This window comes from Harpia harpyja, chromosome 6 (assembly GCF_026419915.1).
Source record: "Harpia harpyja isolate bHarHar1 chromosome 6, bHarHar1 primary haplotype, whole genome shotgun sequence".
Taxonomy (NCBI): domain Eukaryota; kingdom Metazoa; phylum Chordata; class Aves; order Accipitriformes; family Accipitridae; genus Harpia; species Harpia harpyja.
Genome location: NC_068945.1, coordinates 27,763,671 through 27,775,684, shown reverse-complemented (window position 1 = coordinate 27,775,684; position 12,014 = coordinate 27,763,671). Strand labels below are relative to the sequence as shown.

General features: G+C 55.8%; 1 protein-coding gene across 2 annotated transcripts; it reads left to right on the top strand.

Moving 5' to 3' along the window:
* The first annotated feature begins 65 nt into the window (after positions 1 to 65).
* BAIAP2L2 (BAR/IMD domain containing adaptor protein 2 like 2) lies at positions 66 to 11,847 on the top strand. 2 transcript variants are annotated; one of them, XM_052789820.1, is made up of 14 exons: positions 66 to 172; positions 1,162 to 1,237; positions 1,560 to 1,646; positions 2,768 to 2,829; positions 3,253 to 3,324; positions 3,948 to 4,064; positions 4,472 to 4,618; positions 5,087 to 5,239; positions 5,708 to 5,846; positions 6,646 to 6,871; positions 7,845 to 7,916; positions 8,260 to 8,440; positions 10,240 to 10,280; positions 11,074 to 11,847. In XM_052789820.1, exons 1-14 carry the CDS (start codon positions 134 to 136, stop codon positions 11,147 to 11,149), a joined length of 1,488 nt encoding a protein of 495 aa, XP_052645780.1. In that variant the 5' UTR covers positions 66 to 133; the 3' UTR covers positions 11,150 to 11,847. The 2 variants fall into 2 exon arrangements, with proteins under 2 accessions (XP_052645780.1, XP_052645781.1); XM_052789821.1 differs by lacking the exons at positions 66 to 172; positions 1,162 to 1,237; positions 1,560 to 1,646; positions 2,768 to 2,829; positions 3,253 to 3,324 and adding an exon at positions 3,334 to 3,799.
* Positions 11,848 to 12,014: the final 167 nt, after the last annotated feature.

Below are 12,014 nucleotides of genomic sequence, written 5' to 3'. Positions count from 1 at the left end.
TGTCCTACCTTGCCAGTGACGGGCTCTTTCCACCCAGCCGGCTGTGTAGAAGCAGAGTCCTCCAGGCCAGTATAGCACCTTGTACTCTCCTTTGCTCCTTGCTTCTCCGTGGGAGAGGGAAAAGGCTCTGGAGATGGACCTGTCCTACAGATCCACCATCTCCATCTATAAGGTGAGTGCCGACACTAGGGACTGCTCCTGTCTGCCTAGGAGAGATGTGTAGGTGGGAGGAGAAGAGCTGTTTGCTGCCAAAGGCTCCCTTGAAGGGTGGGTGGACAGCCGAGGGCAGGATCTGTCCCCAGGCTGAACTGCAGCAGCACTCTGGAGTGTGTTTGAGAGCAGACGGCTGGCAGGAGGGGAGGGTGGTGTGGGTCTTAAGGCAGATCTGGGAGAGAACTGGGCAACCAGGGGGGTTTGGACATGGAGCATGTTTATGAAGGGGGAGACGCCTTGGTTGCTGGTGGGAAGCTGGAGCTCAGTCAGCTGTTTTCCCCTTTGCTGGAAAGAGCAGTCTGAACTCATGAATGCTTCCCTACACACATCGGTGTCACACCAAGGCAGCGAGGCCTGGGAGAAGGGGGAATTGCTTATTCCAGCCTCTGGTCTTCTCTGCTGTAGGCAATAAACACCTTGGATACGTACAGCAGGTACGTACCAGCAGAGAGGCTGGTCTGAAGCAGTCCATCCCTTCTCTTAGCAAGCTGCTGATTCTGGCAGTGCACCAATCCTGGCCAGGAAAAAGTCGTGTTCATGCCTGGATAATAAGTGGTGGCCCTCACCCCAACAGGCTCAGGTGTGAGGGGAAAGGCTGCTCAGATCCGCTTGCAGTGACTCCCCTGTCTGCAGCAGGTGTGGGACCTTGGGAGAAAGGCATCTTTAGGTGACCACTTGGCTCTCCAGAGAGCTACCTCGTCCTCTGGCATTGCTCCTCTCCTGGCTGGCTGGAGAGGACCCAGGGCAGCCGAAGGTCCCAGCTACCTCCGATACAGGGAGCTGACTTTGTGCATGGCCGTACATCACCACGGCCATCCAGCATCGTGGCTGGGGGAGCTCTCTGGGTCCCTGCTGTGCTCAGCTGAACCACAGTGGGAGGGCATCGATCTGCTGAGGTCTCTGGGACGTGGGGAAGACTGGTGTTAACATGCTTCTACCTGGCTGTAGAGTATTCTGGAGCAGTTCAACCCCGCGCTGGAGAACCTGGTGTACCTGGGGAACAACTACCTGCGTGCCTTCCATGGTGAGTGGGGTCTCGCACGGCCCAGGCTCCAGATCGTGCTGCTGTGTCCATCCTGGGTGTCCACTGTGCGTCAGGAGGGACTGCTGTCACCCAGGGCAAAGCTGCTGGTCCCCCCCATGGCATGTCCTCAGCTGCTCTTACTCACTTTTCTCCTGCTCCAGGACCCGCTGCTGTTATTAGGCACGGATGGGGAGAGATGGGGTGCCCTTGCATATAGGCGATGTACCATGGGGTGGCTGTCCTGTGTGCTGCTTGCTGGGGCTGGCGATGGTGGGAAGGCAGGCCAGATCCTTACCTCCCCTCTCCTCTCCTCACCTCACAGCATTATCCAAAGCGGCTGAAGTGTATTTTAAGGCGATCGAGAAGATTGGGGAGCAAGCGCTGCAGAGCTCCACCTCACACGTGCTGGGTAAGGCTCTCCCGCTCTCCATCTGTCCTGCGATGAGCCACAGTTACATTTTTTTGGCCTTCCCCCTTAGCTAGTCTCTTTCTAGGTATTGGTGGAAGGAAGACAGCTCCTCTAAATGGTGTCTCACAGCGCCAGGCCCTGTCCAGCCAGTAAAAGTCAAATTTATTGTGTATCCTTGAATATCCCCCAAGGCCCCAGCACTCTCCCCTGTATCTCTCTGAGATCAATGACTGAGCCCAGCTCCTGGGATGGACATCCAGTAATGGACCTCTCATGGAAACCAGTCCTTGCTGAGGCATCCTGCCCTGAGAGCTGAAGTTTTCTTTGTGGAGGAACCATTTTACTCTTCCTTGCAGGTGTGAGGGAAAAGCCAGAGAGCATGGACTGACAACAGCTGATGGGGTGTTGTCCTCCTGAGCCTGCAGCCAGCTGAAAAGGCAGCTCGGAGCTGAGGGGCTTACACTCAACAGCACAAATAATTCTGCAGCCTAATGACGGCTGCTGAAAATATGTTCAGGGAACTGCTCTGATACTCAACATTTTAGTAAAAAAAACTTCCAGCAGATATGTCCCTTCTGCAGACTCCTACCATCATCTGCACCACCCAGCTCACTCTTCTGCTCCCTGTCATCAGTCTCTTCCCTTCACGGTTTCATAATGCCAACACCGGTGAAGCGGGACCGTGCACAACATCAGCAGCGGGTGCTGTAGCTACTTTCCTGTAGGACAGCCAGAACCGTGCACCGTAGCTGGGGTGCCACTGGGGGTGGAAATGGGGCTCGTAGGGGCTGCGGCAGAGCAGAAACCCAGCACCCAGAGCCCATGGCAGAGCCGAGGCTGCCTGCTGGCATCTGGGGCTGTAGCAAAACGCTGGTCTGGCAGCTTCGTGGGCTGGAGCAAGCCCGTGTTGGCAGTGCCTGGGGAGTGGTGGTGGAGCTGGGCCCTGAGGAGGAAGGCTACCAGCCTCTCTCAGGGTGCAGAGAGCACTGTGTTGCGATATCTGTTGGACTTTCACACCCATATATCATCAGCCTGAGTTGCACACTGCTGGTCTGCCTCCTTGGGCACACAAGGAAATGGCCGCAGGATTTTTTCCATCCTCTCCTGTCTGTTCCCTGCAGGTGAAATTCTGTTGCAGATGTCCAACACACAGAGACTCCTGAGCTCTGATTTGGAAGTTGTGGTGAGTGGTTTTCCCGAGGGCTGGTGCAGGTGGGGAAAAAAGGGACATCCTTAACAACAGCTTGCCAACATTTGCCCAATTTGCCCTGTCTCCTGCTCTCTCACATGCCTGCTGGCAGGTGCCTGCCTCTCTGCTATCCCTGCTGCATGTGACAGAGGTCTGTTACAGAGCTGGCATGCCCACAGCCTGGCTGGTGTTCCATGTTTTGTGCCGTTGGCGGACTGTCACCACCTCTCCGCAAGCACGGTGGCAGGTGTGCAGCAGATTGAGCAATGCCTGATGTGCCCATTTCTGGCTTCTGTATGGGGTGGTGGCAAGAGGGTCACCAGCTCTGCGGGTTTTATGAGCTGCCCCTCACCACAGTGCATGTTAACAGCCCATATGGTGAAGGGACGAGGGTGATGGCTCCTTTGCCTCTTCCAGGCTCAGACCTTCCACGTGGACCTGCTGCAGCACATGGAAAAGAACACCAAAATGGATGTGCAGTTCATCAGTGTGAGTGATTAACTCCTTTCTCCTCCTCAACCCTCCTTGTTTCCCTCTCCCATCCACCCAAGGGCTTTTGCTTAAGCACTTGAGGTGTTTCCTTGACTTTCCTCAGCAGGAGTTAGGGGGCTTATCTAATTCTCCCATCTTGGACCACCACCCCCCCCCCAGTCTGGCTGATGATGGAGGGCTAAAGAGGGCAGGGGACTGTTCTTTGTGCAGCGGGACTTGCCAAATGCTTCAATGGGGCTGAGAGACTCGGCATCCCGAAAGCAGAGTTCACAGCTTCTCCAAACCACAGCCTCTGCATGGGTATGGGTCCTGTGCCCTTGTGGCCCAGCTGGCCATGCTGGTGGGTAGTGTCACAGAGGGAGACAGAGACCTGGGGGCTTGCTCCCAGGGCTGGGGGAGCTGGGTGCCAGTTCTAGCTCCTGAGATCTTGAGGTTCATCAGCACCCTGGTGCCCTTTAAAATGAAGAGAAAGGTAAAGAAAGACTTTTTATAAGAGGTCCAGGTGAAGCCTGATTTCAAGGGGACTCAGATGTTCAGCTACCCATCGGAGCAGGACCCTTGCTGCATCACAGTGTGGCTGGGTCTCTGGTTCCTCATCGAGCCTGCTTTCTCCCTGGCAGGAGAGCCAGAAGCAGTATGAGCTGGAGTACCAGCGCAGAGCCACCAACCTGGATAAGTGCACGGCAGAGCTGTGGAGAATGGAGAGGGCCCGTGATAAAAATGTCCGGGAGATGAAGGTGAGCATGGATTGCAGGAAGGGGAGTTGGAAGAAGAACTGGATGATTTCTCTGGAGCCAGGGCTGATTTCTCAGCAACCTTGTCCTTCCTTAAAAGCCAAGGGGTTGACCCCAACATTCAAAAGGCAGCAGGCTTGCCTGGAAAGGAGGAAACTCCTTTTCTACAGGGTGCTTTCTGACCTGTGGCGCTCACTCCTGCCAAGCCCTTTCCTCATTTAGCAAGCCTCAGTGTGCAAGGTCTTATTCCCTGGCACTCTGCTCTAGCTCCTCTGTGCTGCTCCGGCATTGCAGGTGGACTGGGAAGCTGGTAGATGTGACGACCCGTTTCAACCCTTCCCCTGCCATGTGTGAGCCCACTCTGCTGGATTTACGCTGATCCCTTCCTCCCTCTTTCCCCTGTGGCCCAGGAGAATGTGATGCGACTGCGCTCGGAGATGCAGGCGTTTGTCTCTGAGAGCCAGAGGGAGGCTGAGCTGGAGGAGAAACGCCGCTACCGCTTTCTGGCTGAAAAGCACCAGATGCTCTACAACACTCTGCTCCAGTTTTACAGCAGGGTACGGCCCTGGCGTGCTGGGGAGCAGAGCTGGGGGAGCAGGCAGCGTTGGCTGGAGGGAGAGCACGCAAGCAGGAGGAAGCCAAGGCTGAGCTGCCCCTTGGGTGAAGGCAACGTCTGTGCACGGACAGGGCAGGAAAATCTCTTTTGTTTCTTGCTGTGGGGTCCAGGCTGACTGTATGAGGCTGGGAGAGCATGGCTGGGGCTGAGGATGGTGCTGACACAGGGTTAGCTGGGTGTGTGAGTGATGGGAGAGGGAAGGTGTTTATAGCAGGGTCTTTGCGACCACGGGGTCTCTGCTGGAGGGTGCCGTCCTAGAAATTCACTCCCGCAGGGCTCTGTTTGGCCATTCCCACAAACCTAATTGTGGGAGGACCTGGTCCCTCATCTAATGCACGTGGGCAGCCCTCGGCTCCCTCTGTAGCTGCTCTGCCCTGTCAGTCACCAGTCTTCTTCTCTCTCTCCCCAGGCTAGGGGCATGATCCAGACCAAGGCACCACAGTGGAAGGAGCAGCTGGAGGCCAGCCGCAACCCCTCAAACAGCCACTCGCAGGGTCTTCTCGCAGCCTCCCACAGCCAGGGGTATCCATCGGGCCGGCTTACCCCCACCCACCTTGAGATGGTGAGGAGCCCACAGACAGCCTCTACCTTGTTTGGTGAAACACTGGCACAGGTTGCCCAGAGAGGTGGTAGATGCCCCATCCTTGGAAACATTCAAGGTCAGGTTGGACTGGACTCTGAGCAACCTGATCTGGTTGAAGACATCCCTGCTTATTCCAGAGTGGCTTAGACTAGATGACCTTAAAAAGCCCCTTCTAACCCAAACTATTCTATGATTCTATGGTGGCGAGGCTGCAGCTGCCCCTTTTAGGCTGCAGGGCAAGGCCAGTCCTTGGCCGACCGTGGTACTCGCTGCCTTGTCCAGCTTCCGTGGCCTTTCCTGGCCAAGATGAAGGGAAGCGTCTGTGTGGGTTGCAATGGAGCAACATGCTGGGTTTGGCTTTCTGAGAGGGTCTGGATATCTCTCAGACCATGTCCCGCTTAACGCAGCCCCTGTGGATATGCGTTCAGCCTCTTTTTCTTCCAACAGCCCCAGAGACCCCTTGGGGACTTTGCTTCCCCCATGACTGGGAGTAGATCCAGCGTCTTCTCTCCAGAGCCTCCAGAAATGAGACTGTCTCCTCAACCAGAGCCCCCCAGACGGTCACTGCGGAGGACACCATCAGCCAGTATGACCCAAGTCCGGGAGCGATGCTGTGGGGACACACAGGGGTTGGGCTGCTCTGGGAACAGGGTTGGGTTTGGGGAGAGACCACCACCCTATCAGACCACTGGTCCTCAGCCACGTTCCTGGGCATGGTGGGAGGACAGTGCTTATGGGAGCTGGGGAGGGCAAGGCAGAATGAAGCAGGGGGTGAGCTCAACCTTCAGAGCAGGGTCCACCCAGGACAAGGCCAGGCTTGCTGGCTCTCTGAGGTGGGGAACCCACAGATGTACAATTTTCAAGGCTCCTTGAACCATGTGGGCTGGTTCTTACTGGAGTTCCCTCTTTAGTAAAGCACCTTCCTTCATGCTACCAGATTAAATATTAGCCTGCCCTACAAAACCCAGCCACTTACTTCATGTCTCACCTGCTTTTCCTTCCTGAAAAATTTCATTTTAAAGCATTTAAAAAAAAATTTAAAAAGGGCAGGAGGAGAGAAAAATGACCCAAATACTCAGTTGCTTGAGCAGGGTCGGGAAGAGGGCCATCAGCGAGGGCATGCAGTGCTTCTGCTCTAGACATTTGGCCAAAGAGGTCATAACGTAAAGCAAGTGGTTTCATCTTGAGTTGATTTCCTCCTGCAAGATGAACATTTTACCGTGCTTTGCCCATGCTATGCCCTGCTCTCTCCCTGCAGAGAAAGGCCATCTACTCCTCCTCTAGAGTAATTACTCGACTGGGGAAGCACTGGTCTCTTCAAGGCAGCGTGGGTCTTGCAGGAGGATGCCAGACTCCAGCCAAACCCCTCGGATGCCTCCCCGCAGGTTTGCTCCCTACCGGCCGCACCTCCCGTTCGGGTTCCTTCGGCGAGGCCGGCAGCGGCAGCGAAGGCAGGAGGAGGAGCGGCATGGCGAGAGTGCAGGCTATCGTGCCCCACACGACAGGTGCCAACCGGACCCTGCTACGGTTTGACCCCGGGGACGTCATCACGGTGCTGATGCCGGATGCGCAGAACGGATGGCTGTATGGCAAGCTGGAGGGCTCGTCCACGTATGTGATTTTTTGGGGGGCTGTAAATTGGCCTGATGCTTGACGGGTCTGGAGCTGGGAGGCTTAAGCCTGAAATTATGTCCCCATTCCCCTCCTGGTGTGGCGTGGGCACTGCGTCTCACCCACCATCCGGGTGGGACATCGCCTCGTCCTCAGTCACGGCCTGTGCTTAGCACGGGGGCTCTCCAAGCCGAGGAGATGCGGTGGGGCAGGGCTAATGTGGATGAGCTGCCTGAGCAAGTTCCAGGGGCTTTGGGTGGAAAAGCCAGGGATGCAGTGACCCTCTCCTGGCTTGCATGACTGAGTGACTCCTGTCATGGGACCCAGCTCAGGGCTGTGAACTGCTGGAGTTACCTGAGAGGCCTGGCATTTCTCAGCTCACACCGCAACTGCCGCCGTAGCCTCCAGCACAGACAGGGTATGGAAACTGCTGCACCCAGCGCTTACTGAATTACTCCCTGTGGCACCGCTGGCCAACGCCTGTGTGCAAAGCCTGCCCTGTTCCCCATGGGATCCCTGCACCGTGCTCTGCGGGGAAGCTCACGCTCAGATGCGAGATGAGCAAGAGCACTGCCTTTCTTTGAGGGGGGGTTTCTAGGGTGGAACTGCTTTGCCCTGAGCGGAAGGGATTTCCACAGCTTCCTTGTGTGCTGGCTTTGGCTTCCTTGTGGTTGCGCTCAGTCGGAGCAGCTCTTCCTGGATTGCGCCAGCATTGCTCCCGGGAGCATGGATTTTGCATGGCCTCTGAGATAAGCGAGTCCTGCTCCAAGCTCAAGGAAAGTCTCGCAATAACCTCGTGCCCTGCCTAGGGAAGGGTAAAAGATGTGCAGAAACCCCGCCACGCGTGGTAGCGGCAGCAGCGGCTTGGTCGATGCGTGGGATGGGTGTAGATCAGGAGCGCTGGGCGGCTGGATCTGAAGAGCCGCAAACCGTGGTTGCCTGGAGCTCATTTCTCTCTGCTTCTGTGCCCTAGATGCGGCTGGTTCCCTGAAGCTTATGTCAAGCCTCTGGAGGATGCGAGGGAGATGCAGGAGCCAGCCACCAGGTAACAGGAGAGCAACTGGCCGGGCAGGAGCTGGAGTGGCTCCTGGTAGGTCACTAACACCGGTGGGGTACCCGTTTGGGGTGTGCCCCGTGGAGAGCTGCAGTGCTCCCATGCTGGAGCATCTGCTGAGAGCCTTGCTGTGCCCTGAGATCACGCAGGCTTACCCTACATGGCTCCCCTAACACATGCAATGTCTTCTCAAAAGTGCTTGTGACTGGGCTGGTCCAAGCCATGTGTATTTTCTCCACAGACATCCCATAGATACACGTTGTGACTAGCACCTGTGCTGCTCCCTATTCCTTGATCTTTGACTCTCACCCCACTGTCTTCTCCGCTTGCTCAGGTCCTTCCCGCTGCGAAGCAGTCACAGTATGGATGATATCCTGGACCGTCCCAGCACTCCCTCCTCTAGCAATTACTGGCCTGCTGCTGCCCAGCGCAGTTTGCCGAACCCACCTCCCCTCTCGGTGGGTGCCAGCAGTCACCAGAGTGGGGTGGCCACCCCGGTCAGTTCTGGCTCCAAGGTGAGTGCGGGAGAAGTGACTGGTGGGTGTGTATGGAGTGGGCCATGTCTGACTTTCATCCTCCAAGGCACACTTTTTCTGCATTGGCCTGTTGAGAAAGAAAAACACCTTCCAGATGTTGGTGTGTGACCTCCTCCCTTCCTGAGCTAAGGGGTCTTGTCAGCACTGGCCTTTTTCACCCAGTCTCTTTGCTTGCCACCGTGTCCTGCTGGCCCCTGCCAGCCAGCCTTGTATGTGCAGATCCTCAGTGCCTGCCTTTGCTCTCCCAGGGGACTGCTTTTCTGCCCCTGCCCTTCTCATTTCTCTCTCTTTTTGCTCACCAGGGACCCTTCAGTTCAGTCCTTTTCTCCATGACCTCCCAGCCTGATTTCTGGTGGCTCCAGGGCAGCACCTCTTTCTGCTAATAGTAGGACCATGGAGTGATCAGGCTGGGCTGGGAGTGGGTGACCAGCTAACAGAGATGCCATCCTCCTTCTCCCTTCAGAGAATGGAGAGGTGTTTTGTAGGGCTCCTCTTCTAAATTCAAGCAAGGGGTGGGCTAAAGTCACAGCTGGGGTAGAGGAAAAGCTAGGGGCAAACGCTGAGGGCACAGGCATTTTGGAGAGCCTTAGAACAAGTGTCCAACCCATGGTTTGTGGATGGTGTACGGAGAAGGAAACCCTCCGCTTATCACTGCTTCCAGCTGTGGGGAATTGACTGGTGAGGACAAAATTAAAGTTGAGGACAGTTAAAGGTAAGGACCTGGGAGAGGGTTAATGGTGCTGTCCATGGAGCGTTACTTGCTCAGTCTCATAGGAGGCTGGGAAACCTCACCTCTGGTCGCTGGTTCCAGGCCAGTGCGATGTTGCAAGCAACTGGATGGCTCAAAGGATTGAAAAATGCAACATTTAATTACGCTTTTTTCTCTTCATGTCCTGCTCTGTGGTTTCAGGGAGCCTTAGGCTGGACAACACAGAGGGGAACAGGCTCTGCGGGTCATTGGTTTCCATCCTGTCCCAGGGCTAGAGTGTAGGGATAGACCTGGGATCGAGCAATGAAGTGTGTGGAGCATTTGGAGTACCATGGCAGAGCGATTGAGCCTCATTAGAAGTTTGGAAAGACTCAGCCTTGCTCTAAACTTATGCCCAAGACATCCTCCAGTTGACCCAGGAGCAAATGGGTGTGTGTTTGACTTCCCAACTGGAACACAGATAGCCACATGTGGCTTGCTTGTCTGCCACCAGCTCCTGGCATACTTTAGCAGGCCAGTTGTCACTGATCCTTCACTATCTACTGGCCAAGAATAAGGGCCACAGGGTAGTATGTGGTGTGGGGTAGGTAGCTACAGCTCTTGAGTTCCCCATGGATGCAGGAAGCATGTGAGGGTACTGACGATAAACTCTTTGCCAGGGTGCGTGGGCAACATGAGGGGGGCATCTCTGGCTGTGCTGGCAGGGTGAAATGTAGCTCAGACTGTCACTGTTTGCTGTGCTCTTCAGACACGACCCTTTGGGGATCTGAGGTATCTCCTTTCTTCCCCAAGACAGAGGGAGGTGTCCTAGGGGAATAGGGAACCTGTGGTGTAGGGACAACCCCCACCACAGAAATCAGGGTGTTATCTGTAACGGTGAATTTGTGGGATTAGGCAAAGTTTGAATGAATAAGGAGTCAGAGCCCCGTCAATAGGACTTGGGCTCCTAACTCACTTAAGTGTTTTGTGAAATCTTCCTCTGTGTGTGCGGTGTTTCCTGCCCCACTTTTGTCTCACCATTCCCCTCCCCACCCCGGATCACTCACTGCTGCCTTTCTTTTCACTGCAGAAATCAGGAGTATTTGACCAGCCCCCCGAACTCTTCCCACGGTGAGTGATGCATGGGGCTGTGCTCTGGAATCACCAGACAAGGGGGCATTATTACAATATTATTATTATTTAATCTTTTGGATTATCAAACATGGGAGGAACATGAAGTGTCTGGAGGAAAGCGATGCACAACCCACCTTCCAGGACAGGAGGCAGAGGTGGGCCATTCTGGCCTCTGCTGACTGGGAAGGCACTCTCCTACCTCTGCTAATAGCAGGTAGGACCTGAGCACCCTGAGCAGATGGCCAGACCTTCCTGCTCCTTCCCATCCACGCTGGAAGAGCCATACTAGCAGCTTGCAGCCTGAGAGTGGAGCTAAATGATTCGTGCAGCTCTGCCTGCTTGGAAAGGACTGAGGCATAGGGGATGTGGCTTTTAGCTTTGATGAGTCAGGTCTGTGGAGATGAGACTTGCCATAAATCCCTGCTTTCTTTCTCCCTGCAGCTGGGTTTTTGTCTCCATGTTTCTGGCACGGTGCTGTGGCCTCTTTCCGCTCCCTGGCTCCGTGCTTGGAGGGTCAGGGGCCAGAAGTGTAGAGTGCTCCCGCAAGGGACACCCTTACCAGCCTCATGCTAGTGTCCCTTTGTCACCATATGGAAGAGGGAGGGTGAGAAACCCTGAGGAGAGCCCAAGGGGAACGACATGGGAGAAAAAATACTCAGCAGAAACGATTACCACACTTTCCTCCTCGGCATGGAGGTGGCTGTCCGGCAGGACTAAATAACCTTTGCTTGGTCAGCAGGACCCTTGCGTGGTCTTTCCTGATGGCTGCCTGTTTCCTTTCCCCTTCCAGAGGTACCAACCCCTTTGCCACAGTCAAGCTGCGTCCCACGGTCACCAACGACCGCTCGGCACCCATCATCCGATGAAGCGGGGTTGCGGACGGCGGAGAATCTCAGCAGGGAAGGGGGAAGCATACGAGTGACGGGCTGCAACCCCCAACTGGGCAGCGACCTAGTGCTACCGCTCACGGAGTAACCTCTTTCTTCCCCTCCCTTCCCTCCAGGACATCGGGATCCCTCTCGCCTGCCTGTCTGGCATGCTCTAGCCAGCAGCAGACCCCTGCGGCTACTTTTGGATTGTCCCCCCCGTTCCCCCCCCCATCCCGTGTGATGTTACTGTACTTTAGTGGGAGAACTCTGGCATTACTGGTGCTGGTGGCCTGGGAGAGGGGATGCTGCTGGTCTGGGAGGCAGAGGGAACCGATGGGTAAGATCATCTGTGGCGTGGGGAAGTGCTAACAGGATGACAAAGGCGAAGCTTTGCTAGCCCTGCTGGGGGCAGAGAAGGACACTCGCCAAACAGTCCCTTTGCTACCAGAAAAATTAACCCCAGATGGAGGAGGCCACAAGAAGGCTTCCAGCGATGTGGTCCGGCCGACGGGTTCTGCAGCGTGCAGTTCTCGGTCCCTTTGGCAACTGTGTCCGTTCATAGCAGCATCTGCCCCTTCTTGCCCCCGGCGCAGCCCCTTCCCTTGCTGGGCAGCCCTGGGGCAAGGTAGGGGCAGGTGACAGTGCCCAGCGCCGCTGCCCTGCTCCTTCGCCTATTGTCCTGTGGAAAAGGTTTGTTTGGGTTTTTTTGGTTTTTTTTTAAATAAAATGGAGAACGCCACTTCTGTGGCCATCCCAGCGGCTGAGACGTCACCTCGGTCAGGGGACGCAGCGGGGAGGAGGACGTGGGGTCCCCGCCAGCACTGAGGCTGTGACGGCTGCCCGTGGTCAGGGCGTTGAACGC

Excerpts from the sequence above, each read along its gene's own strand:
- BAIAP2L2 (XM_052789820.1), top strand. The coding sequence starts at position 134 with ATGGACCTGTCCTACAGATCCACCATCTCCATCTATAAG. Across the intron at positions 4,065-4,471 it reads AAAATGTCCGGGAGATGAAG|GAGAATGTGATGCGACTGCG; the intron begins GTGAGCATGGAT and ends CCTGTGGCCCAG. Across the intron at positions 10,281-11,073 it reads CCCCCCGAACTCTTCCCACG|AGGTACCAACCCCTTTGCCA; the intron begins GTGAGTGATGCA and ends TTCCCCTTCCAG.